The sequence below is a fragment of the Eucalyptus grandis genome, chromosome 9 (genome assembly GCF_016545825.1).
Source record: "Eucalyptus grandis isolate ANBG69807.140 chromosome 9, ASM1654582v1, whole genome shotgun sequence".
In the NCBI taxonomy this organism is placed as follows: Eukaryota; Viridiplantae; Streptophyta; class Magnoliopsida; order Myrtales; family Myrtaceae; genus Eucalyptus; species Eucalyptus grandis.
The window spans coordinates 25,246,218-25,274,182 of NC_052620.1; the positions used below are offsets into that span (position 1 = coordinate 25,246,218).

The 27,965-nt window shown below is 39.1% G+C and overlaps 1 protein-coding gene across 3 annotated transcripts; it reads right to left on the reverse strand.

Moving 5' to 3' along the window:
* Positions 1–2,572: 2,572 nt before the first annotated feature.
* LOC104418726 (ferric reduction oxidase 6) lies at positions 2,573–6,428 on the reverse strand. Of its 3 annotated transcripts, none has more exons than XM_039301796.1 (9): positions 6,058–6,428; positions 5,871–5,964; positions 5,573–5,773; positions 5,169–5,403; positions 4,550–4,892; positions 4,180–4,456; positions 3,647–3,902; positions 3,090–3,534; positions 2,573–2,941 (listed from the first exon to the last, which is right to left on the reverse strand). In XM_039301796.1, the coding sequence occupies exons 1-9, from the start codon at positions 6,296–6,298 to the stop codon at positions 2,772–2,774; spliced, it is 2,262 nt and encodes a 753-aa protein (XP_039157730.1). In that variant the 5' UTR covers positions 6,299–6,428; the 3' UTR covers positions 2,573–2,771. The 3 variants fall into 3 exon arrangements, with proteins under 3 accessions (XP_039157730.1, XP_039157731.1, XP_010028458.1); XM_010030156.3 differs by having other exon boundaries at positions 2,575–2,941; positions 4,565–4,892; XM_039301797.1 differs by lacking the exon at positions 5,573–5,773.
* Between the last annotated feature and the right edge of the window lie 21,537 nt (positions 6,429–27,965).

A 27,965-nucleotide genomic window follows, 5' to 3' on the forward strand; every position in this document is an offset into this window, starting at 1 on the left:
TTGTTTGATTGTCTGGGGATTTTATTAAGCTTCCGCATGCGTATATAAATGAATGGGTCGGCGACCTTCCTGGGACGTCGCAAATAAATCGACCGAGTAAGGGATGGGCGCGCGCCCGAGGATCGGGGCGTGACAGACAGAGTACTAGAACTTTTTTACCACAAAGTGTCTAAAGAAATTCTAGCCATCCACCTTAACCCCCAATTTTCAGAGGACAAATTGGTATGAAAGCCAACAAAAATAGGCCAATTTACAGTCAAGACTGCATATAAGAAGGTTAAGGCACGAGGAGAAATTCAAAAGCAAAACCATGCCTCGTCGTCTTATCAAGTACCACAATCATTGTGGAACAGAATATGGAATGCCCAAATTCAACCCAAAGTCAGATCATTCCTACGGCAAATTTGTCAAAACACATTAGCAACAAAGGAGAATTTATATCATAGACATATTATACCTAAGGCCACATGCATGATCTGCAACAAATATCCATAATCGGTCGAGCATCTCTTCCTACTCTGACCATGGACAAACCAAATCTGGGATGGCGCTAAAGTGAAAATACAAAAAGATGGTCACAGGGTAACTCAAATAGAGGAAGGGCTGGCAAAATTTCAATATACCTCAGTTAACTAGCCCTCTTACTATGGCAGATCTAGAAATCCCGCAACGATTGGTGTTTTAGAGCTAAACCATTGAGTCCTCAGCACATAATCACCTCAGCAACGGCCATGGAAGAAAACTTCAATAGGTGGGTGGGAAAACTGACCAAAATGCGGACTTCCCCAACTCAGATCTGGACTCCTTCGACGCACGACTCACCTTAGACCTGGACTCCTTCGACGCACGGCTCGCCTCAGATTTGGACTCCTCCGACGCTCGGTGTGCTCAAAATCAACTTCGATGGTTCTTTTTTTTCAAGAAACAAGGGAAGCAGCTGTAGCTTGCGTTTGCCGAGATAGCATAGGCGTCCTCGTCGATGGACTAGCACGCATTGTTAGAGCTTCTTCAGCAATCTAGGCAGAAGAAGCACAAGCTGTGTTACAAACCCTAAAGTACTTTGAAGGGAAAGAAGAACTGCAGATGGAGTTGGAGTTAGACAACTTTGAACTGGCGAAGGCTTTGGTGGAAAGTACACTGCAGGTCAACTGGGAAATAAATGCGTTGATATTTGAAGTGTAGGCACATGTTAAAACTTTCCCAAATCTGAAAATAACTCATTACCGAAGAAAATGCAACAAAGTGGCGGACTGGGTCATCAAGGCCCATCGGAGGAAGGCCCTTCCAGCTAATTGGGTTTTTTTATCCCCTTCTTGTCTTTTGGACTTGTAATGTTCTAAAGTTTGTGATTCTACTACTCAGACTCTTACTTAAATGAGAATGCTATAAACCCTTTCTCGACTAAAAAAAAAAAAATGCGTACCCGAGTATTTGCGGTGTCATGTCGTCCGTCTACATATGATCAGCTACGTGGGCGGGTGATATCTACTGAAGTGCCCGCTCGCTCGAGCGATAGAGAACTTGACACATACGACCCAGCAGCACCTGCGGTCTTTGAAGCCGACGATGAGCTTGAATTGGACGCTTCTTCATACATTTGAAGTGATTAAAGATGAGATATTTGGCTTAACGCCTCAAGAAAGAAAAGAACTTGATTGACCCATTGAGCAGAAAAAAGATACTAATTCGATTTCTCGAAAGATTTGAAAAAGGTTATATGTGATTCCGAATGAGTTTAAGCTACACGGACCTCCATTGAAGCTGAATTCCCAGAAATATCATCAAAACGATTATGAAAAACAAGAGGGTACTCCTAGCAAAAAAAGCAGAGACAGAGAGAATCTGGGCTCGTCTGGGCTCAAGGAAAGCACTCTTGTTCCTTTTCGGTCGCAAAGTTTAGAGATTTTTCTTTTTCTGGGATTTCAACGAGGCGTGTAGATTGGACAACCATGTTATCGTCTGATTCTTGGTTATTTTCGGTGTCCTTGATTTGATCATATGCGTGGGTTGTGGAGTATCAGGAGTGCTTTACGTAGAAGGAATCGCGAAGTTGGTGTGAACTTTCTGTACCTTGAACAAGAGATGCGTCTCATGGAGAAATTGATCCACTTCGAAACATATTTCCCTCATCTTTACCTCAACTTGTGTATTCAATGGTCATGATTGTTGTTAGAGTCGTGCACGCGAAGATTATGGCCTATGAGACTGATCGGTTCCCAGTCTAGCTCCCAAATTCTAAGACTAAGAACCGGACTGACCGACCAGTCCAGTCCGGTCCGGTGGAACCGGTACTTTGTTATTTGAGGACCCAAAAAAAAAATTTGCAAAAATGCTCTCCTAATTTTTAAAACTTGCAATGCCCAGCTTTTAAAGTCTCGAGCTTTGATTTTTTCAGTGGTTCTTCACTTCTTCTCAGCTTGTGTTCATCGGAAAAGGAAGGTAAAGCATAAAGCGAAAACTAAAAGGGGAAGGTAAAGGAAAAGGAGGGGAAAGCAAAACTAAAAGGGCAAAGGGTTTTTTCTCAATTTTTTTTTAATATATATATTAGCCGGTTTGATCCGGTCAGTGCGATTCCCATCTTGAAACCGGGAACCGGACCGCCCAAAATCGATCGGTCCGGTCTGGTCCAGGCGGTCCTCGTTGCACACCCTTAATAGTCAGGATGACATTCGTTGTCTGCAGTACCTTGCATTACTAGCATAGGCTTTTATCGATCCTCCCGATTGGATCTGCCGAGTTTGGCACGGGCGAGGTAGATGCAACAAAGTCAACTACAGATCAAAACTATGGCTGTTGAAATGGAAGACTGGGCCAAGCGACCCCCTCCTCAAGTTCTGCGACCTGCATTGTTTGGCAACACTCGACTGAAGAGTCATAGGACCGCACACGATCACGCCAATATCAACATTGCCCCAGCGCTCGGACACTGATTTAAAGATTTCTGCGGAGAGTAATAGGAAAAATATTAATGCACGGGATCCCATTGGTCCAGCATAAGCATCAACAGTACTCGGTTCTTTAACTACTAATGAGATCACTCGACTCGAAACAAGCAAAGAACATCTCCCGAATGACATGGCAAAGAATACCTTCAAAGTTCGGTCTAGCTCCGTAATGTATACTCCTTGAAACAGAGCGATATTCTGGGGCGAAGTTGTCCTGCATTATGTTTGTGTGGACACTCTCACTCTGCTGCGGCCTGTTGTCCTTCTCAGCATCCTCAGCTTCCTCTGCAGCAAGAACTGTTTTTTCCCAGCGATGCCAGAAATAGATGACAGGGCCTCCAAATAGGATTACACTGGCAAGCATGCACACTACAAACAGGAGGCCTCTGTACCACCATGTGACTATGTTAAAAGGATTTATGTAGAAGATGTCCAGCAGGGCCATCAATACAGTAAACCCGATCACGGATGAGATGATATAAAGTCCAGACCAAATACTGTTTCCCGTCCCAACTAGAACGGACATGCCTCTTCCCCTTAATAGAGAAGACACGGAACAGGTAAAGCCCTCGCTGTTGTTACCTTCCTCCTGCATCATAACCACACTTAACTCTATCAGATTGTAAAATTAAACTGGAATAGTAGAGAAAACTTCACTGGTCTGAGGTAAATTGTGTGTCGAAGGCACAAGTCAAATTTACCAATGGAGGATCTGATTCCCGAGTGACATAAACACAAACTTCAAGATTAAGTCTATCTGAAAGGTTAGGGCAGATCAAGTCCATATCCGCAGTGGAAAGTAGATGAAGCTCATCGGACTTTTTGATGGCCCAAATGACAATGACATTCTTTGGTAAGCATGGTTTCCCTTGCTTTTTGAGATGGAGCATGTCACCCAAGATGGCCAAAAAGGGGGCGATCCCACTGCCACCGGCTACTAGAATGAGGTTTTCATATCTACCAGAGAAAATTGTTCAAGTAAGAATCTGCTGAAAAGCGGGTGAAAATAGTCATAAAGTGATGAATGTGTGGTCCCGATGGTGAAAAATCAAACTCAATTGGCCCAAACTTTAGATACTTATTTTGAAACACTCATTTAAGGATTGAATATGCTACTTCAGACGAGAAGGGTCCAAATTTGCCTAGTTTTACTCATCACTAGTAGTATGATTCATGCTCTACTGCTTTTTGCCATCGTTATGGAAGACGTGTCCAGCCAAATAATAACACTTACGTCAGATGGTAAGGTAATTCGTGCCCGTAAGGGCCTTCTATAGAGGCCTTTATTTTGGAACAAGATTGGTTGGGCAGCGCTCTTTCTCCTTCTGCACCGTACATATGGGATACATTGCTCTTCAATTTGTCTGTCCATTCCCCTACGGCCTTCACGAGAACGGAGATACGATTATCCCCTGCCGAAGGACTAGAAGAAACACTGAAAGGATGCCATTGAAGCCAGGACAATTCCCTGATCTGAAGGAAGATGAAGCTCAGTGCATTGTACCTCAGATCTGCATTGCCAGCGGAAAGCAACTAAAAAACTTGATTTTTGGAAAGGGTGTACAAGCAATTTATGAAAGATCCACAGATGAAAGAAAGAAAACCAGAATTATCAGTACTTGCTGGCTTTGAGAAAACCAACTCTACAGTTCCACAAGGGAGGCACGTCACAGAAATTACGTCCACAGTCCTTCGTGATTGGCAGAATCTCAGAAACCGGTCGATCACGAAAAGGAAAATTCCTCCAGCAGCTATACTAAATATGAAATCTCCAACGTGCAAAGCCAAAAAGAGTACAAAGACAACATAGAGTTGGTGTGTGTAGAAGAATAATTCGAACTGCTTCTTCCTCACTGGAGGCATTGATGTCACCCACATCAGCAGACCAGCCGAAATAGTGATGACACCGGGTAGATTGGAAATACCATCATCCGTCCACTCTACTATCTGAATAAAACATTGTCATTCGTGAATCAAGAACTTCAGCATAACCAAGTGCGGCTACATGTTCACATTGTGCAAATTCCCGAGAGATATTTGATTGGAGCTATAGATAGTTTGTGCATGCATTCTCATCTTGTGTTCTGTCATGACTTGCAAAGATGGTGCTTAACTTCTTCAACAGGAAACCGAACGAAAGATAAAGATGTAGCTGACTGGAGAGGGGAAAAGAAGAAGAAGAATGATAACTAGTTCAGCGAAAGCACGAGTTCTGGGGCGTACTTTATCTAGCAGAACACCTTGCATCACCCATATAATTATGTAGCATAGCCCGTGGAGAGTGATAAAGCACATTGTGAGATGTCCGAGCCAGATATGATACCGGGTTGCTTGCTCAAAGGGGATGTCTATGATACGAAGAAGAACAGATCCCCTAGTGATTGGGAGGAAGAGAAACGCCAAGCAGTACATCACGATGGAACCAAGGTGGAGTCCTGAACGTTCCAAGATCTCCAACCTGCAGAAAACGATCAAATACATAGCGGAATGGCCTCGTTTAATAAGAATCGAAAAGATGCATGCCCCAATAACTCATTTACACTCGAGATTCTCGACACACGCAGTCAAATGATAGACCGGCCATCTGTTTAATCCTCGATGGAAAAAGCTAAGTGAATTAACATTACCATTTACCGTCGGAAGGTGCTTGGAGCCCCTCCCATAAATGGTCGAGAATGTCTGTGGCGTAAGCGCACACAACCCACAAAGCAAACAAAACAAAGAGGCAAATCCCAACGAACTCAGCTGCCGAGACTACTCCGAGTGGTCCACTGACCAGGACGGGAAATGTCCGCAACCGGAACCTTGGTCGTTTTCTAGACTCATACCTGACATCTCATGTTCGGTAGCAATGAGAGATTGAATTTTTGTACAAAAAAAGAATGCAGCAACAAAAAGGTACATGGATCGAAGGTTCGATACTACCATTGGAGCTCCTTCTCTCCGGCAATGTTGAGACTTACTATGGCAAGAAATGCGATGAGGAGAACCGGACCGCTGAACACCAAGAATATGCTCCCTGCAGGGGTTTTTTTAAGAGCCAAACATGCGGTGACAATGTTTGCTAGTAGGCCAAGTTCAAGATCCACGAAAAATCATCAGAAAGATGAACCTGTGATCCCGTAAATGCTTCCGCTGGCTACTTTAGTCCAATTCTCGAGGTACATATTCCCGGCAGAGTCCAAGGGGGATATGAGCATAACCACGACCCAGAAGCCAAAGACAAGCCACATTGCGACGCCGAGAACCAGTCTGAAGAATGCGGCAAAGGTGGAACGACATGGCTTCTCGTTCTCACCATCGGCAAGGCTTGGCAGCAGAGGTTCATCAGCAGAGTGCTGTGCATTGGCCATCGGAAGTGTTGAAGACGGAGGGTACTCTTGAGCAGCCTAAGTAGACAAATACGTAGGAATTCACAGAGAACGGATGAGTGACCCTCCAAATGTTAGAAAATGAAGCAAGTGATCGTCTAAAATAGAATAAGCCAACTGGCTAGAATAAAATATTCTCTTAACCTCGTTTAGGAATCACAGTTGTTAATCACAAAAATGTAGCTACCTAAATCACGTGATATATAGTTACAACCAGCGAAATAAACAAATGGGAAAAGCGCTCTCTATTTGCACGTCAAGTCAATTTCCCTCTGATACCTTAAATTATCCATCTATTCGGTCAACGTAAGAATTATCGTTGGATGTCCAGACAAACTCAGAAGAAACTGAGAAGCTACGGTGGTCTGGTGCATTGCTATCAGCATCATCGTCCTCAAAAAGTCAGCTAACGGCCACCTGCACATGTGGAGGAACTCGTGGGATGCTTTTCCAAGATTACCGGAACGCACAAGAGGACACAAATATGTTGGCAACGAAATCACGGGCAATTTTGTCATACCATAAGTCGAGCGAAAAAAATATAGAATTTTCATGGAATATTCTCCACAACTTTGGCCAAAATATCCCACGTCCAAAAGCTCAACCCCACCAGGTCTCACGAATCATCTTTCGCATAATAAGAGGAGTCGATCTTGGCAAATCATCAGAAAAGCAATCTCACGTTTTCAGCTACTGACCATGGAAAGATCAGGAGCTCAGAGTGACGAGGACGGAGTGAATTCTCATTCCTTCGTAGACACCTCTGGATTGCTTGGGATTCTTTCGGAAAAATTGAAATTATGAGGGGAATCAATGAGATTTGTTTGGCAATATGGAAAGAATGGACACTCATTCGAATATTGGGCGTTCATGCACAAGGTCTATGAAATGATCGAGCGGAGAGGAAATTAAAGGAAAGAATAAGACAATAATTCTGGCTGTGAAATCGTAAATGATAGTGAGTGAATCTGGACACGTTCGCGGCAATATAAGTGAATCAGAAAAGGAAAAGATTGTGAAAGAAGGTGAGGGACGCATACTTGAGAGTTGAGAGATTTATTGTGACAAATCAAGGCTAAGATTTGGCAATCCCCACGAAGAGGAGGCACACACCCTCAGACATCTCATGTCCGCTATCTCGAGAATTCTTCGATTGGGCTATGGTGTTGGCAGATGTCCTGCGTTCATCTCACTTTGTGGATATTGACGACAAGCATAAAGCTAAGTCAAGCATTTTTTTTTCAGTTTGAATGTGTGAAATTCCATTTTGCTATTTAAATTATTTATTAATCTATTTATTTTCGTGTTTTCATTTCTTGTCCGGATTAAGCTCTGAAAAGAGGATCTCATGAAGATTCACATCTCCGTGTCATTCAGCAAGCACTCTCGCGATATCTTCTCTCGACAATGCTCAACATATTCACAAGAGGTCATCGGAGATGGAGCGCCGTCGATGCAACCATTGACGCTGCAGCGCCAAGCAAGCCTGAGCCGCACCAGACTTCGTCCAGTACACTTCCTCGACCCTCTGGAGCCTCTACCGGCAGTCCCAACATTCTAGATCAGTCGCGCTCAGCCCCATCGCAATCATCAAGATTTCCAAGCTAGCCTTGCAACACCAGTGGAATTTCCAGCAAATTCTAAATCTACTAGTAACTTGACGAGTCTCCCAATAGTTCCGTAAACTCACGCCGAGTTTTCGTTTGTTCTTGCAGGCTTTTCCAGCAAATCTTCACTGAGGAAGTGTGGCTGCTCACCCATATCTATATGAATTCCCCAATCAGCTGTCCTCGCCTTGCTTGTGGTTTACTTTGACTGACCTTAATTGGTTTGTGCAGGTGTATGGGTTGTTGTTTAACCTTCCATAATGCATTGGCTCCATCATTTTTTATACACGATTAAGCTTAAGCCGATTGGGTTCTATTCAATTATCCCCTATATTGACCAAGGCATATTGGCTTTTGGACCTTTAGACACTAAGATTGAATCCCGGTATTGTTTTGCGTGGCTTGCTTTAGTTGATCCGATTTAGCTCGTCATCAATGATGTGATTATTTCTAATTATAATGTGTATTTTAATGCATTGTTATCGCATGTCATTGTTTCATACATGTCTAGAGTTTAGAGTGCATTTCTCATTTAAAGTTTTTTTTAGTTAGGCGAACACATGTTAATTAGAGTACATATAAATTTACGATAATCCATAATTTTCATTAAAAAAACAATCGAATGAAATGTCATTAGAATTATGTAGATTGCATGTAGGTTTAAAGTTATTTAGTCTCATAGCACGCATATCATTCTTGCTCGTCATTTAGTGACTAGTGCATATAAGTCAATTTCCTTTTAATATAAGAGTCTAGGACTTATCCTTGTTTTTGTTAAATTAGGCATGTTTATAAAAAATGAAAAGAAACATAATAGACCGCATGTTAATTAGTTAGAATTTCATGCACAATCATGCATAACATGCATGCCTTCCGTCTGCATCTTTTTAATCACAAATGTAGTAACTTTTGATGGTGAATAATAATATATTTCTTTGTTGTGTACGTTCAGATTCTTGAATTCTTTTCTACAATCTATTCATAGTTTTGATTATCAGATGTTATCTCATTGATTGCGCACTCGCGTGGTCATATCTTACATATTAGTGGTGGCACAGTATAAAAAGCAGTAGAGATTACATGCAAAACATTTTCAAAATAAAGAGAAAAGGTACCAAGTCCCCGTACCCAAGAATTTTTGGTTCGTGGAAGTAAAATGTACTATCGCATTTTATTTGGGTATCTAATCAATCCAAAATCGATTAGTGGTGGCTCCAATAGGTAAAATAATTTGAGTACCAAGTTGCAATTCGTAGGACTTGGGAGAGTCCGTGCTAAGCATTGCGCTTAGCAATCCATTAACTTCCTCCGGGAAGGTCGCAACACACTTAAATAAAAAAAAGATTGCTAATTTCATATAATGGTCGGTAGAATGGGTAAACAAAAGTTGATAAACAATAAAAGAATTTTTCTTTGTTAGAGATAAGAGATGAAGTTATTTATTTTCTCTTTTATGGGTAAGTTAAACTTCATTTCATCAAGAACTCTTTAGGGATGACTAGTTACAAGCCAATCGAGCTGATGCTAAGGCACAAGCATCAACTATATGTTGAGTTGCGTGGCATAACTCTAGCTCATAATTTACAAGCCAAGTGAGCTTATGCTAAGGCACAGGTAGAGGTGTCAAAATGGGTATACAACCCATTTATGGACCCATATTTGTTTAAATGAATTGTTAATAGGTCAACCCTTATTTTCCAAAGCACCCATAATGGGTTTTAAAATAAAGAGATTGAAATATATGGGTCTTAAATGGGTCTAATCTGTATCCATTTAAAACCCATTTATCAATTCATTAAAAATGAACCCAACAATCTCCCTCTTCATTTCCACCTTTCCGTTTCCACCCTTCCAGGCTTCCACGAATCTAATTTGCCGCCACCTCCATTGCCTATTGCTGCCTTGCCACCACTGATCGCTACCGATCTGGTGAGACTCAAACTCGCCGACGTCAGGCGAGGCTCAAGCCTCACCGATCTAGCGAGCCTCAAGCTCGCTGTCATCGGGTGAGCTCGAGCTTGCCGGATCCGGCAAGGCGGGACCTCGTCTACATCCAGCAAGGCTCGAGCCTCGCCGGCGTCAGGCGAGCTCAAGTTTGCCGGATCTGACGAGCCTTGAGCTTGCTGGCGTCGGCGAGCCCGACGAGCTCGATGCTCGCTGTGGCCGTTCACCAGCCATTGTCATGGTCGGCGGCCAGCCAAAGAAAAAAATAAGAAAAAAGAAAATTAAAATTAAAAATTATATTCTTAATTTTAAAATTAATTTTAAAAAATTTAAAAAAATAATTAAAATTCGATTTTTAAAATAGTTATTTAAAAAAATTATTCATTAAATTTGTGTTATATAAAACTATATTAGCAATATCAAAATATATGTATAAAATAAGCTTTCTTAAGTTTAATTAAATGGGTTGGGTATGAGTTGAGTACGGGTCAAAATTTTTATACTACAATAAATAGGTCAAAAGCGGGTTAAATAGGTCGATTTGGGTCGGACCGTTTATGACCCGAGCCAAACCCGACTCAATCCACCCGTTTAACCACTCTTTATTTTTCTTCTTTGCTCAAGTTAACAAGGATAGCATCCCTAAGGGATACTTACACCAACGAAGCACAAGGGGAGTGCTCTACATGAGCTCAACGTGGCCTATTCCTCAACTATAATTTATACCTACTCTTTGAAATGTGGTTCTTAGCTACTTATGCCACCTAACACAAAAGAGACTCTGAACATTACAAGCAAAAGCTACCTACTTAGATATTGGTCCTAGATAAATGTTCTTAGCTACTTATGTCACCTAACACAAAAGAGACTCTGAACATTACAAGCAAAAGCTACCTACTTAGATATTGGTCCTAGATAAATGTTCTTAGCTACTTATGTCACCTAACACAAAAGAGACTCTGAACATTACAAGCAAAAGCTACCTACTTAGATATTGGTCCTAGATAAATGTAGAACAACGAAGAGAGAGAGAGAGAGGCGATGCTTGCTTCAACAATTGTTGACACCTAAATTTTGGCGATTCGGTCATTTATTTATCATATAGAAAATTATGAGTTAATTTTATCCCTGAAAAAAAATATTAATTGCATAGCATATAGATTTAGGTGCATTTATTTTTAATTTGTATGTTTTGCATTTATTTATTGGACCGGTGGTGGATGGGTTCAAATTAATGGTTCTGAGCTTTAACTTGGCAAGCCGGATTAAGCCCACAAAGCGAGCAAATTGGCCTAAGCCCGTTTTATTTAATGATAAGAAATTATCTGGTGAAAAATAAAAATTTGAAAATTTTCTAGAATATGATGGATTTTTTGATAGGGCAAGTGGAAAAGCAAATATTGCGTTCGGCAAAACGAATATTGCATTTGGAAAAAGAATTTTTGTGAATATTGATTTAGGACAATTAAAAACCCTAATCGGTGGTCTATAAAAAAGTAAAACGCATAGAGTTTTGAAAGCCTCGTCACATTGAATACATGGCTACACAATATAGAGAGAACGGCAAAGATGTATTGAAGACTGAAGAGGGTGATGAAACGGGTGTTGTTCGTAGTCATCCTCGTGAGTGCGATCTGACAATTTAATTAGACGTCCACTCACAAAAGGAGACTACGATCTCAACACAAAAGCCACGAGAAAGAAAGGCAGCTAGGCCTTTCTCCGCGCCGCACCCACGACAAACCCAGGAGATCCTCGTGACGCCGACCTACGACATCCTTGCAACTATCTGCGATGACGATCGAGCCCGCTGCCTCATCCCGCGACAGCTCGAACCGACGTCGATAATTTTGCTGTGCCTCGAAGCCATCGAGCGTCACCCACTCCAACCGAGCTTTTGTCTTTCACCTCTTGCAGCGTTTGCAGCGCTGTGTTTCATCGTGCATGGCACCGGTTGACATGTCACCAAACCTGGCTCAAATTCTTTGAACTCTTCGGTGAATTATTTGCAGGTTGGCCCGCGAAGATCGTGACTTGGTGTGACCTTCAGTAAGATCCAGCAAATTCACGAGTGCCTCCGCAGTGAAGTCTTAGTGGGCTTTTGGTCACCACCAAGCCCAGCAAATCTAGTGCTACTCCAATCCACGATTCTTCTTTCTTGCAGATTTGTTGACTTTCATCAAGCATGCGAATTTTATCGAGGTGTGGATTTCACAAGCGAGAGTTACCACACCGTGAGCTTCGCTGCTTCCTTGGTCTTGCTGAGAAGTATAATAATTCCTCACGCGGGAGTCCATTGTTGGTGAACATCCATCGCTGCTTGCTTGTACGAACACTCCCATCGCAGCAATCCTTTACTGAGAAGCACATTGCGCCGAATCTCGCCCGCCAACCATTACCGGTTGTCCTTGAGTTGATTTCATTGAGTTCAAATTTGATAATATTATTTTGCGGAATTAGGTATTATCTTATCTAAATTTGATTTGGATATTTTATTGCTCTTCAATAATTTACATACTTATTTGAATGATAAGTGTATTTCCAATTAGGGTTTATTGCCTAATTCACAACCGTACACGATTTTTTATTCCATCTATAAGGCTTTAGATGGAATAATTAATCACGCGGAGTAAAATTGATCTCTTGATCTTTAAGAGTTAAGATCAATTTATCAATTTTATTAGTGAAATAATCAAGTTTGAATTTAAATTCGAATGATGGATAACATTTTTGATGAACATGGATGATTTGGTGTTTATCTTTTAATTGTTTTGTTTATCCTGAAAATACAAAAAAATTGCATTTGCATTTCATGTAGATTAGAATTGATTGCATGATAGGTTAGTTATTTTTTTTTTAAATGCATGTTTAGAAGGCATTTAGAATTGATAATATCTCACTTTAGTTAGATTTTTATTTTTAGGGATTTTAATTACGATTTTTTATATAAAAAAATACAAAAAAAAAATCATGTGCTTGTCATTTAGGATTAGGTTCATGAAATGCCCGTCATTTAGTGATTGTTGCTAGGATTATTTAGTTAGAAATTGCTCATCATTATAATTAGGTCATTTGGTTAATTTAGATTGTATATTTAATTGTTGCATTTCTTTAATTTCAAATTTCATGGAAAATACAAAAAAAAAAAATTAGAATAAATCCATTTCATGCTTTAGGATAGGTTGCATGCTTATATAGTTTAGGTCATACTAATATGTCATATCATTTTATGCTAAATTAGTAGCATGCATTGCATGATTTTCATTGAATAAATGAAAAGAAAAAGAAATTACGTGTTACCACCGGCCGTGGTGGCTTTGCTGGCAAGTCTTCCCTATCGTGGGGGGACCCACTGACCCCTTCTCGGAGGGCAAGGGTTCGACTCGCTGCGGAGACGCTTGGTGTCTTACTTGTTCCACAGGGGTGGTGGTCCTCCCGTCGGATCCCAGGGTTTACTTCAGCCGTCTGCGGCGTACGGGGCTTCCCTGGTCATAAAAAAAATAAGAAGAAATTACGTGTTAATTAGAAATCATATTTAGGACTGTCGATGTGAATTTTGATTTAACATTGTAGATACTTTCGTTACTATAAGGTCAGTTTTGCAATTTATTCACTGTTTTATCTGGGTGTTAAATTGGTGGTTTGCGCACCCGCATGATTGCATCACATGTTAAGAAATTAAATTAAAATCAACTCAAGCTGTTTGCGAAACATTTTTCAAAATAAAAGAGAAAGGTACCGAAAATGTGTTAAAGAAATCTAGAGTAACCAAGTCCCCGAACTCACAATATCCGGTTCGTAAGAGTAAAGTAAATTTCTTGTTATTTTACTTGGGTTTCTACAACCCACCAAAAATATATTAGTGGTGACTTCTAATTGAAAAATCAATTGCATGTTAAGAACTTGAATTTAAATCACGAATTGGTATAGGCTTGGGAGAGCCCGAGTTAAGTTTAGACTTAATAATCCATTAGCCAAACTCTAGGTGGTTCACTCAAAAATTTGATTGCGACAACAATATAGACAATAAATGTTAGACATAAACTAATGATTCTAATCATGCATTGAAGAACAAAATTCAAGCATTGATTAAAATCATATGCGGAAAAACATGATCATAAATAAAACTAACCTCCGGCCATTGTTTGAATTTGTGTTCATCCGAAATTTATAGAGATTTGACAGAATTACCGGCACACTCTACTAACACAATCCCTTCATGTATCGATGGTGTATTTCCGAATAAAATGGTTTTCGTTAGACCTTATAATTACCCCACGTTATGAATGTTCGTCTTTTACAAACCGCTTCTCATTAAGGCGGTTACCAAAATTCAATTATCACAAAAGGGTTCGAACGTGGAAATTAGTGGATAACGCTCACTCAAGAGAAAATTGGGTAAATGCCTAAGGATAAATTTTATTTTAAAATACCATTTGTCGCAACATAATCTCGATTGAGCTACTTAGGGTTTGGCTAATGGATTACTAAGCCTAAACTTAGCTCGAGCTCTCCCAAGCCCATATCAATTCGTGACTTAGGTTCAAGTTCTTAACATAAGATTGATTTTTTTTATTAGGAGTCGCCACTAATCTGTTTTTGGTGGATCGATTAGAAATTTAAGTAAAGTAACGAGAGATTTACAAGCAAAGATTGTGAATTCGAAAACTTGATTACGCTGGATTTCTCTAACGCCATTTTAGTACTTTTTTCTTTTATTTCGAAAAAAACATTTTGCAGGCAACTTGAATTGATTTTAATTTGCTTCCCTAACGTGTGAGGTAATCATATGGGTGCATTAACCATCAATTTAACACCCAAATAACATAATAAATAAATTACAGGACTTACCTCATAGCAAAGCATCTACAATGTTAAATCAGAATTTACATCAACAGTCCTAAATATGATTTATAATTAATACGCAATCAATTAATTTTTGTTTTCACTTATTTAATGAGAATCATGTTTTTATGCAATACATGCTACTAATCTAACATGAAGTTATATGACATAGCAATATAACCTAAACTATATGACATAAGTATAATATTTTTGTGTTTTCTTAATAAGCTTGCAATCTATCATAGAGAATGAAATTAATTTATTCTAAGAAAAAAATTTTGGGTATTTTACATGAAATTCGAAATTAGAAAATTGCAAAAATTATCTATCCAGATTAAGATATCATCCAACTTATATTAGGAATAAGATTAGGCCAAATCCTATTTTAAATTAGAAAGTTATCTTAATTTGGTAATCCCTAACCTAAAATGCAATCTATCTAGGAAAAATGATCTAAACTTATTGTAAATTAGAACTGTTATCTAGAATTAAATTAAACGTGCAATCTCATCCTAATATGCAATGACTAGATGACGTGCAAAGAATGCCCTAATTCTAGTTTTTCTTTTTTTCTTCTCTTTTTTATGATTCGAAATTAAAATTGTCAAATAATTAAACGTGCAATTTAAATTAATGAAAAGAGAATCTAACATCCTAAATTTATTTTTTTTGGTATTTTTTTTACAAGAGCAATCTTAATTCAAATAAAGGCATCAAGAACAGCACGACAACAAATCAGGCAAGATATCATCCATGTCCATTTAATTTTCAAAATAAATTGATGAATCGTATCTCGCGCATAAGATCGGATTCGGATTGGGCAATTTTAAACAAAATCACGAATCATATCTCGAACGTGAGATCGGATTAGCGATTTTTCCGTACAATTGCAAGTCGTCATTGGACTATCGATTATATGCACATTGTGAAATTAGAAAATTTTCTAATTTAGAATGCGAATATCATAACATATCAGAAATTTCAATAATGTGCATCAATGAATATTTCAAATAAAGAAACGGAATATTTGAAAACCCAAGAAGACAAGATTTTTCCCAATTCGAGTTTTGGTTTCCAAATTTGGCTTAGCGAAGGGTGACTCGTGAATCACGATGGAGGCTTGGCGTGGCTCACAGCCGGGGTGGCACGGGCGTTGGCCTGGCTGAATGCTGTTCACGGGCTTGAAGGGGCGCCGGCGTTCGGAGCTCCGGCGAGGGGGCAGCCGGAGTCGCGGGTGCTGCAGCAGGGACGTGGAGGAGCGGCAACTGGCGCGGCAAGGGGAAAGCTCGAGCAGCTGGCGGTTGCTGCGAGCGAGACGGACGGGCGGCGGTGGCTGGCGGAGGGAAACTCGGCAGTAGGGGGCTCGGCGGCTGACTCGGGCGGGCTGGCGGAGCGCTGCGAGCGAGGCGGACGGGTCACGGACAGCAGGAGGGTCGCGGACCAGCGGGTTGGAGGCGAGGCGGAGGCGCTGCGACCGGCGGGCGGAGGCGCTGCAGGGGGGTTGGGGTCCCGGCGAGGCAGAGCGGGGCCGCTGGCGGTGCTGCGGGCGGAGACGGTTGGCAGCAGCGGCGTCGCAGCTTCGGGCAGAGGCGGTGACGCGAGCTCGCGGGCAAGGGGAGCTCCGGCGGCGTCGCGGGGGACGAGCGGTGGCAGAGGCGCGGCTTGCTGGCGGAGCGGCGGTGGTGCGGCGAGGAGGCTGCCGGCGTTGGGTTGCAGACGGCGGGTGCAGGGGAAGAAGACGACTCCCTTTTTTGTTTTTTCTTTCTTTCTTTTTTCTCTCTCACCTGTCCACTCTCTCACGTCTTCTCTCTCTGTACCTCTCTCCGAAGTGATGAAAAGAGAGGCCCCCTTTCACGTCCGTACGCGAGCCGGTTTAATTTTTGTGGAATATTTTATTTTCTTTTTCAATATGTATGAATATCAATTTTGCTAGTGTATAACCTCCTGAATATATCCTCGAAATATATGTACTCACGAGCAATATTCACTTTTATATGTCTAAAAAAATATCCATCGATATATATTGCTTGAATATATGAAAATCTCCCATCATATCATTGAATATTGGAAAAATTAACTCTCATCTATCGTCAGTCGGTCTAATGCAAATGAGAATAAAAAAAATGCTCCCAAAATTATATGTTATGCAATTTAATTCTAATATTTTTGCTTATGGGTTAAAAGTTAATCTCTAATTTTTATGCAATAAATAAATGACTAGATTGCCAAAATTTAGATGTCAACACTACCCCTAAAAATTATGAGATTGCATTCTGTATAACATGTGGATAAATATCACTCAAAAAATAAAAATGCGTCAATATCTAAATATAAGTTTTATTTTTATAAAATCATATCCCTAAAAAATGTGGGACCTTGTTATATAACATCAAAACCACATACTACCCAAAAACGGACCAACAAACTCATAAAGCAATCCGCTAATCAAAAGTGGATTTGCTAATCAGAACAAATCCCTCCAACCACATCCGATCATACATTTTTCTTAAAGACTGCTAGCCCTCGATGCTCACCCTGTCATTGTTAATGTCCATGGTCGTCATATGTAGGTATCTAGCCAAAATTTACTAGAGGGAAGATTCACTGGAGAGAAGATTTCTCTAATTGATTGACTTCCCTCATCTTTGCGGAAATTGTGACCCCCAAGTTTCAGATTCTCATGTGCACAATTCATAATCGAGCATGTTATGAGGATTTGTTAATCCGTGTGCCAACTCGGAGCATGTTCATGGCTTCTTGAGTTCAAGCATAATAACTCTAGCTCATATGAACATTGCTTTACAAGAACTAAACGTCCAAAGTAAAAATTGATATTTATAGTTTTAGAGATCAATTTGGATCCCTAATTTTTTTTTTTTTTTTTGGTAAAGAATTTGGATCCCTAATTTTCTTATGCAATAAATGACTAAATGTGAAGCCAAATTTATGTGTCAATTGTTGGAGAAAAATTCCTTGAGTGTTTTAAAGCGACAAAACGTTTCCATCGGTCTAATCAAAGACTTGCAGACTCTTCCATCAAAGTGTGAAGAACTTCGGATTGCCAGACTCAAGACTCAAAGTCTATCCTCATTGACACTTTCTAGTCCGTCGAAGAAGACTTATCCATAACTGGATGTTTCGTCAAGAATTTGACTTTATTGACTGGAGAAGATCTCTTGGCTGGATATAGTATGTCGGAATCTATTATTCTAATCAAGATTGATTCGGGAATTGTGGATCCGTTGATTGGCGAAGTATACTTGAAATGTTCTACTTATGGAAACCAAGATCCTGATTGTATGGACGAGCATGATTGATAGGCTATCGTCATGTTCCTTAAATAGCTCGAAGATCTTCTTAATTGATTCTGTCCAATGGGTAAATTGGAATAATTCCTTTGGTAAGTGCCAACGGGTATGATGGCATAAAGGAGTATATAAGGAAGACGTTCCAGTTGTTCGAGTGTGTGCACGATAGAAGAATTCCAAAGTCTAAAGCTCCTTGTTCTTAGTCAATTAAACTGTTAAGCGAAATCTTGTACACAAAATAGAGTCTATATCATTGAAAGACCTTGAGGAAGTGTAGTAGAGTCTCTACACTGTGGAATCAAGGAAGAGCCTAACTGTAACAACTCTTTTGTTCATAGTGAAATCCAGCCGGTGGGCTGTCAGTGTGGAAGAGTGGACGTAGGCTTGGATTAAGCCGAACCACTATAATCTCTGTGTTCATATTCTCTTCTCTACACTATTTTACTTTGATCGTAACTCGTTTTGTTTACAAGAGAGAATTTCCTTTTTCATAATCTATTGTTGATCAGTATTGCACATATCTCGCAAAATTGTTTCTGCACCTATTCACCCCCCTCTAGGTGCTCATACTAGCTTTCACAATCGGTATCAGAGCTTGTGTACTCACTTAAATTGAAGTGTTTTACTTCAGAGTTAAAGATCCATTGCTAGTATGTTGGCTCCAGGACTGGTTGAAGGGCAAAACAATACCAGACCACCTTATTTTGATGGAAAGGAATACAACATATGGAAAAACAAGATGAAGGCATTTCTAAGATCAAAGGATCCTCTAGAATGAGACGTGGTAGAAAAAGGAATCATTTCTAAAGCTGCATCAGTCTCAGAAAGAGGAAAAGAAGCTATTGAGTCTAGCGAAATGACTCAAGAAGAGATAACTAAGAGACAAGCTCTTGATGCAAAAGCTATTTATTCTTTATATTGTGCATTATCACCTACTGAATATAACAAAATATCTTCTTGTGTTACAACTAAAGAAGTCTGGGATAGATTACACATCACCTATGAAGGAACTGACCGAGTGAAAGAAACCAGAATTAACATTCTACTCAGACAATACAAAGCATTCAAAATGAAAACTGGAGAATCTATCACTAACATGTTTAGTCGTTTTACAGAGATAGTGAATGGTCTTGAAAATCAAGGTCAACCAATTTATAATCACATAAAAGTAAACAAATTACTGCGTGGACTCTCCAAGAATTGGAATTACATAAAGACCTTAATAAAGGAGACACAAAGAATCATGACACTCTATGTTGATGAGTTGGTTGGGACTCTTCAGTCTTATGAAGTGGAGCGAATCAACGAATATGAAGATCCTAAAGGTAAGAAATCTATTGCATTAAAATCTAATGATGATTATGATGTTACAGATTCTGAAGACGATATGGATGATGAAGAGCTTGCTCTCATGATAAGAAGATTCAGAAAGCTAAACAGAAAGGGAAGAAGATTCAATCCAAAGAAATAGAGTTTTCAAAAACAACAAAGTAAGTCTGTTGAGGATGATGAATCCAATAGAGATGTAGTCTGCTTTGAATGTAAGAAAAAATGACACATCAGACCCAATTGTCATATTCTGAGGAAAAAGAAAGGAAAAACTGAGAAGTGTCGAAAGTCACTCAAAGCAGAAACTTGGAGTGATACAGAATGTGAAGAAAGCAATGATAATTATGCAAATATTTGTCTCATGGCACAATCAGACTCCAAGACAAACTCAGATTCAAACAGTGAAATCGAGGTAAGTAATTTGAAAATCCCTACTAAAGTTTCTAGATACATTAATGAATTGTGTCGTAGTCTTAAAACTTCTCTTAAAAGGATTTCCGAATTTAAAAGAGAAAATTCTGCACTAAAACAACAAAAAAATGTTTTGAAAGAAAATGTCAAAAGTTTAGACAAAAGCATTTCTACCTTAAAGGAAAATGAAGACAATCTTTCAAAAGAAAATGCATTCTTGAAAAATGACATCTCAAATATTTCTAAAAGATTTTCTCTAGGATTTGAGAAACTTGATAAAATTCTTTCAGCATAAAGACCTTACTTCAACAAATCAGGTTTAGGAATGACTACTGAAACCATTCCTCTAATTGATTTTCCTAAAGTAAAAGAAAGAATTAAGCAAAGACCTACGAGAAATGCTTTCAAAAATCATTTCCAAAAAGTGTTTGTAAAACCAGTAGGTCGCAATGCTCTTAAATGTTCTAAGTGCAATAGTTCGAGCATTTTAAAAAGAATGTTCTATGGTTTGGAAACCATTAAGAAGGTATGGGCAAAGACAGTATATCATACTAACACCAATGGACCCAAGAAAATATTGGTACCAAAAAAAGCTTGAATCTCTTTTCTAAATGCAGGTCACTATCAATAGAAAGATTAAATGGTACCTGAATAGTGGATGCTCAAGGCATATGACAGGAGATTCAAATTGCTTCATAAAACTTGTTCAAGTTAACGGTGGAAAAGTTTCATTTGGAGGAAACAGCAAATGAAGAATTGTGGGATACGGAACTGTAAAGATTGGAAGTCTCACGATCAGTAATGTTTCCTTAGTGGAAGGACTCAACTACAATTTGCTAAGTATCAGTCAGCTGTGCGATACCGATTTCAAAATCAATTTTCAAGAGGGAATCTGTTCAGGAACCAGTAAAGACTCATCTCAGTCTTTTACGGGTCAAAGACATGGAAATAACTATATCTTGGATGTCAAACCAGATGAAACCCAATGTCTAATCTCAATTCAAGAAGAAGCAAACTTATGGCACAGAAAACTTGGGCACATCAACATGAAGCAAATAGCCAAAATTTCAACAAAGAAGATTGTTCGTGGTTTACCTAATATGTCATGCCAAAAGTCTGATCTATGCACACCATGCGTGTTGGGAAAACAGGTAAGAAACTCATTTAAACCAATAAATCAAGTTTCTACTAATCGTGTACTGCAGTTTCTGCATATGGATCTCTTTAGACCAACCAGAACTCAGAGCATTGGAGGTAAGAAATACTGTTTAGTGATTGTGGATGATTATTCAAGATTCACTTGGGTATATTTCTTGGTAAGTAAGTCTAAAACATTTTCTTACCTTAAAAAAGTTTGCTAAAAAGGTTCAAAATGAGAAAAGGGTATTTTATTTCAAGTATACGGACAGACCATTGAGGTGAATTTGAAAATCAAGATTTTGCTAAGTTCTATGATGAATCTAGTTTTTAGCATGTGTTCTCTTCTCCATATACTCCAGAGCAGAATAAAGTTGTGGAAAGAAAGAATAGATCTTTGCAAGAGATGGCTAGAACTCTTTTAATTGAAAGAAACATCTTTTCACATTTTTGGGCTGAAGCAATTTCTACAGCATGTTATATCATTAATAGAGTTTTTCTAATGCCTATTCTGGAGAAAACTCCCTATGAATTATTCAAAGGTAAGAAGCCCATTGTTTCATATTTTCATGTTTTTGGATGTAAATGTTTTATTTTGAAAAATGCAAATGATCAAGTTGGGAAGTTTGAAGGAAAATCAGACGAAGGGATCTTCCTTGGATATTCGACCACAAGCAAAACTTACAGAATATACAACAAAAAGACTCAATCTGTGGAGGAACCAATGAATGTCAAATTTCAAGACTCTATGCAAAACGAATCGATTCAGACTCAACTTAAATAATCTGAACCTACTCTAAACTCTATAAAATCTAAATCTCCAGAAGCAGCTTAGACTTCAGATGACCAGCAACAAATGATAGTAGAAGATTCAAATTAGGAAAAAGATCAACGGTCGACAAATCAACCAAAGAATCGGAAGCATAAGTCCAGTCATCCTAGATCTCATTATCGGCGATATTAATGAAGGAATTCGCACAAGATCCAAAAGGCGCAAAGAGTCTAGTGCTGTGGCTCTTATTTCTGAAATAGAACCCAAAAGTATAGAAGAAACTCTAATTGATGAAAGCTAGATTGAAGCCATGCAATAAGAACTCAAGCAATTCAGTATCAATGATGTTTGGGAATTGACTCCTAAACTTAAAGGTAAATCCATCATTGGAGCTAAATGGGTTTTTAGGAACCAGATGAACGAGAAAGGAAAGGTAGTAAGAAACAAAGCAAGACTCGTGGCCAAGGGATATACGCAAGAAGAATAGATAAACTATGATGAGACTTACGCACCAATAGCAAGGTTAGAAGCAATTAGATTATTACTTGATTTTGCTTGTCATAAAAATTTCAGGTTATTCCAAATGGACGTCAAAAGTGCTTTCCTAAATGGATTTATCCAAGAGGAAGTCTATGTGGAACAACCACCCAATTTTGAAGACCCAAGGAAACCAAACTCCGTTTTCAAACTGAAAAAGGCTCTATATGGTCTAAAGCAAGCACCTTGAGTTTGGTACGATAGACTAAGTAAGTTTTTAATCCAAATGGCTTTGTCAAAGGTAAAGTCGATACTACATTGTTTATCAAAAGAGGAAGCAAAAGTTTTCTACTTGTTCAAATTTATGTTGATGATATTATTTTTGGATCCTCTAATGAAAGTCTGTGCAAGAAATTCTCTAAGTCTATGCAGGATGAATTTGAAATGAGCATGATGGGTGAGCTAACCTTCTTTCTCGGGCTTCAAGTGAAACAACTGAAGGAATGAACTTTTATTAATAAAGAAAAATATGCCAATGAACTTGTCAAAAAGTTTGGGCTGGAAAATTGCAAAAAGACCGATATACCAATGCCAAGTTCCTTGAAGCTAGACAAAGATGAAGGAGGAAAGAAAGTTGACCAGAAGCTATACAGAAGTATCATTGGTTCACTTCTTTATCTTACTGCTTATAAACCTAATATTTTGTTTAGTGATTGCATTTGTGCCAGATTTCAATCAGATCCTAAAGAATCTCATCTAAATGCTGCAAAGCGTATTATCAAATACATTGCCTCAACCTCAAACGTGGGTCTCTGGTATCCTAAAGAATGAGACTTTACTCTTCTTGGATACTCAGACGCAGACTTAACCGGATGCAGAGTTGATAGAAAGAGCACCTCGAGCACTTGTCAACTACTTGGAAGCAAGACAGTATCTTGTGAGATAGCTAGTATAAGCACCTAGAGGGGGGTGAATAGGTGCACAAATAATTTCTCGAGATACGGAAGCGATTCTAGGCAAACAATAGAAAGGAAGTTCTCTTTTGATTAATAAAATACGATCAAAGTAAAGTAAAGGATAGGGAAAAGAAAATTGAACACAAGGTTTATAGTGGTTCGACTTATTCCAAGCCTACGTCCACTCTTCCACACTGACAGCCCACCGGCTGAATTTCACTACAAACAAAAGAGAAGTTACAGCACAGCTTTTCCTTGATTCCATAATGTAGATGTTCTACCACACTTTCTCAAGGTTTCTCACGAATATAGACTCTCTTTTGTTTACAAGATTTCGCTCAACAAATGAATTGACTTAGAACAAGGAGTTTCAGACTTTGGAATTCTTCTATCGTGCACACACTCGAACAACTAGAACGTCTTCCTTATATACTCCTTCATGCCATCATACCCGTTGGCACTTACTAAAGGAATTTCTCCAATCTACCCGTTGGACGGAATCAATTAGGAAGATCATTCGAGCTATTAAAGGAACATGTCGATAGCCCATCAATCTTGTTCGCCCATACAATCAGGATTTCGGTTTCCATAAGTAGAACCTTCCAAGTATACTTTGCCAATCATTGGATCCTTAATCTTCGAATAAATTATGATCAAATAAAGGATTCTGTCATGTCATATCCAGCCAAGAGATCTTCTCCAGTCGATAAGGTCACATCCTTAATGAAACATCCAGTTCTGGATAGCCTTTCTTCAACGGATTAGAAACTGTCAATGAAGATAGACTTTGAGTCTTGAGTCTGGCTGTCCGGAGGTCTTCAAACTTTAAATAGCAAAGTCTGCAAGCCTTCAGACTAGATTGATGGAAACGTTTTGTCAACTTCAAAACACTTCAAGAGGATTTCTCCAACAATCTCCCCATTTTTAATGGTGACAAAACTTTCCTGCAGATTTGGAAGACTTTGACCTGCAAAACATTTCTCAAACACATATGCATATCTTATAGAGATAAATGGCTAAATGAATAACACTAGAATCTGCAACCACGTAAAAATAGGTTAGTCTAGTATGCAATAAAGCCATCCATAAGATATCAATAGTAGTTAATAATAAGCAGTCAAATCCAAATCCCAAATTTAGTCCACATCCAGACACACAAGTCAAGTCAAAACAAACCACAAACCAAACAAGCCAAAAGTTCGACAAATTTAAGTTCAAAGTTTTCAAATCTCGCAACTCTCCCCTTTTTGTCAGCATAAAAAGTTGAGATGAAAATGGAGTGGAGTCAAGAATGCTTGGGAACACGAACAAGCTGAAAATCTCTCATCAACTGAACGATGCCTTCCAGCCTTTTCAAGTCTTCCTTCAGTTGTGCAACATCCTCACCCTTAGCATTAGCCTGAATCTGAAGAGAAAGGGCTTGGATCCGATCATTCAATGAACCCAAAGAAGCTTGACCTGCATTCCCGCAAGTTCTGAACTTCGCATCCCAATGCATATATCTGACCTTGCATCTCCAAGAGAATATCCATAATTCTGCGAAAATCTGCTGAATTGTCGGTCTGCGTACTAGCGTCGGCACGATCTGATGGAGTAAATGCAGACGATGGTAGATCAGCATAATCACACAGATTTGGTGATGAAACATCATGACCTTCCTTAGGAAATTGAGAGGCATAAATATCCTCTGGATCTGCTGGGGATCGACTAACTCCCTCACTGGTTGCAGGATTTGAGGACATGCCTATTTTCTCTTGGTCTCCCCCTGTTTTCATGCCTTCAGGTGGAGAGTGCTCCTCATGTTCTCCTTCTTCTTGATCTCTTTTCTCTTCTTCTTCTTTTTCAACTCTCTCTTTCTCAGCATCTCTTTCTTCTTCTTCTTCTCTTTTTCCTCCGTTTCTTTTTCCTTTGCTTCTTTCTCTTCTCTTTCTTCTGTCCGCTGTTCTGAGTCTTTCTCTAGAACAGATCGACTCAAATTCTTCAAAGCCATTGCAGAAATAGTGATATTTTCCTCATCATCTTCATCCTCAACGATGAGAGCTCTTCTTCTCTTGGATGGAGCATCCATAGGCTCCTTCCCTTTTCTTTTTCCTGTAGAAGAGAATTGATGAGATTTGACTGGAGTCTTCTCCATGAATTTCTCCAATGCCTTGCTTAGTTCCTTCAGACGCATCTTAGTCACCATTTTCAGTCCTACCACCATATGATCGCACGATCGAGCACAAAGAATTTGCGGAGGCTGAATGTTCAGATGTCTAAATAACTTCGTCACAAGACCTGGATAAGGAAGTTGACATCTGTCCTTCATCACTGCTCTATACATGTGAAACATAACAGTGTGAGGAAGTGAAAACCTTTTCTCAGAGATGATAGCATACATCAGCTTTGCCTCTGAACTTGAAACATCAGTCTTGGAAGTTGATTTCGGTCTGAGGCAATTGATTACAATCTTGTGCAGCAAGATGTTGAATGTACTCATCCTTGAGTAGGAAATCTTTTCCTCTGTTCTCCTGTCCTTAACAAGTTTCAATGTAGCACGAGCAATAGAAACTTTGATCCGTTGATATCTTCCTCTCTCCACTCCTAACACATCCGCTAGCATATCCATATCCACTACAAAGTCTTGATCTTTGACACTGAAAGAGAATCTATTCGCATCCAAGAAACTAAGATTTGAATAGAAATATGCAGTTAATTGAGGATAGGCCTCTGTGGTGTCAGAGCAGAATTTTTCAAGTTGAAGATGACCGAACTTTTCCTCAAGTTCACATTCACAAAGATCCAGAAAATCAAAATCCACACTCCTAGGGTTTATCACCCCACGCTTCAGCAATTTTGAGTATAGATCCTTATGTTCCTTCAATCTAAACAACTCTCCCCTTTTTCCTCGATTTTCCGCCGCAACTCCCATTCTTGGTTGAAATTGGCTGTATAATTTGTCATCATCATTTCCATCTACCGGATTAAATCCCCAATCACGAGGATCACTTGGGATGTTCGCAAGGGTTTCTTCTGCCACCCCTTTACGAGCAATTCCCAAACTTTCCATTTTTCGTAAAAAGATATATTCATTTCCATATCCTTTGTCCTTAAGAAAATCATCGACATAGTTCAATGGAGTACCAGTCCCTTTTAAAGCATGATACAACTTATAAATAAAAGAGGGCCTTTGAACTCTTACAGGATCTGCATCTTCAATGATTTCTTCCTTTTGTTGATGATCAACATCTTGAGGACTAGATGGAGGAGAATGACGCTGCGAGAATGTTGTGGGCTCTGGCTTGCTGATTTGGAGACACTTCTTCTTCAAAGAGATCGAAGTGCATAGGCCCCTCACTCATTCGCCGTGGTCCCCTGCTTGCGATCCTCGAAAACTTTCTTGAAGACGGCATCTTTCTTAGTCTTTGAAAGATTCATTGCTTGACTTTCCCAAGAAAGATGACAACTTTTTCGAAGATTAAATAAGAGAGGAAAACAGGAATGGAAGATTGGTGGTTTTTAAGGTTTTGGAGTTAAGCGAAGAGAAACCGACTGTATATAAGACAGTCGAAAGGAGGAGATATCAAACGTCGTAATGGAAAGTGAAAAGATGCATTTGAAAAAAAAAAATAACTGCCTTATTCGAAAAATGGTCATTTCAAAATAACTCCTTTTTCTAAAGGAAACGTTGCAATAATCTCGTCAATTAAAGATAGAGGTTGGGATAACAATAATCAAACACGGTTGATAAACGTACCTTTTCAAGATGAGATTAGAGAGAGAATAACTTACAGTCAAAGTCTTGCAATCAAAGTCTTATTTGTCTAAGTCTGAGAGTCTCTAGACTTTAACTTCTTCAAACCACAAAATGTTGAGTCTGGAACGGATAATTTCAAATTGGTTTTTCTCCAAAGGCTTTGTAAATATATCCGCAAGTTGGTTCTTTGAGTCAACAAACTGAATCGTAATTTCTCCATTTTGAACATGATCTCTAATGAAGTGATGTCGAATCTCTATATGCTTTGCTCTTGAGTGAAGAATTGGATTTTTGGTGAGATTGATTGCGCTAGTGTTGTCACATTTAATCTCCGTGCATGAATCTTCAATTCCAAAGTCTCTTAACTGTTGTTTTATCCACAAAATTTGTGAACAACAACTTACAAGAGCTACATATTCTGCTTCTGCTGTAGAGAGAGCTACTGTACTTTGCTTCCTTGAAAACCAAGACACTATCCTGTCTCCAAGTAGTTGACAGGTACCTGAGGTGCTCTTTCTATCAACTCTACATCCGGCTAAGTCTGCGTCTGAGTATCTAAGAAGAGTAAAGTCTCCCTTTTTAGGATACCAAAGACCAAATCTTGAAGTTGATGCAATATATTTGATAATACGCTTTGCAGCATTTAAATGTCATTCTTTAGGGTCTGCTTGAAATCTGGCACAAATGCAAACACTAAACAAAATGTCAGTCTAGAAGCGTAAGATAAAGAAGTGAACCGATGATACTCCTGTATAACTTTTGGTCGACTTTCTTTCCTCCTTCATCTTTGTCTATCTTCAAGGAACTTGACATGGGTATATCGGTATTTTTGCAATTGTCCAGTCCAAACTTCTTCACAATATCATTAGCATATTTTTCTTGATGAATAAAAGTTCCTTCCTTCAGTTGTTTCACTTGAAGTCCAAGAAAGAAGGTTAACTCACCCATCATGCTCATTTCAAATTCATCCCGCATAGTCTTAGAGAATTTCTTGCACTGAGACTTTCATTAGAGGATCCAAAAATAATATCATCGACATATATTTGAACAAGTAGAAAACTCTTGCTTTCTCTTTTAATGAAAAGAGTAGTGTCTACTTTACTTTTAACAAATCCATTTTCAATTAA

What these genes read in the sequence shown, in the direction of transcription:
- LOC104418726 (XM_039301796.1), bottom strand. Translation starts at nt 6,298, where the DNA reads ATGGCCAATGCACAGCACTCTGCTGATGAACCTCTGCTGCCAAGCCTT. An exon ending in GAATTACCTTACCATCTGAC is followed by an intron (nt 3,903 to 4,179) that starts GTAAGTGTTATT and finishes TTTCTCTGGTAG; the next exon opens with ATATGAAAACCTCATTCTAG. An exon ending in AGCTAGACCGAACTTTGAAG is followed by an intron (nt 2,942 to 3,089) that starts GTATTCTTTGCC and finishes TACTCTCCGCAG; the next exon opens with AAATCTTTAAATCAGTGTCC.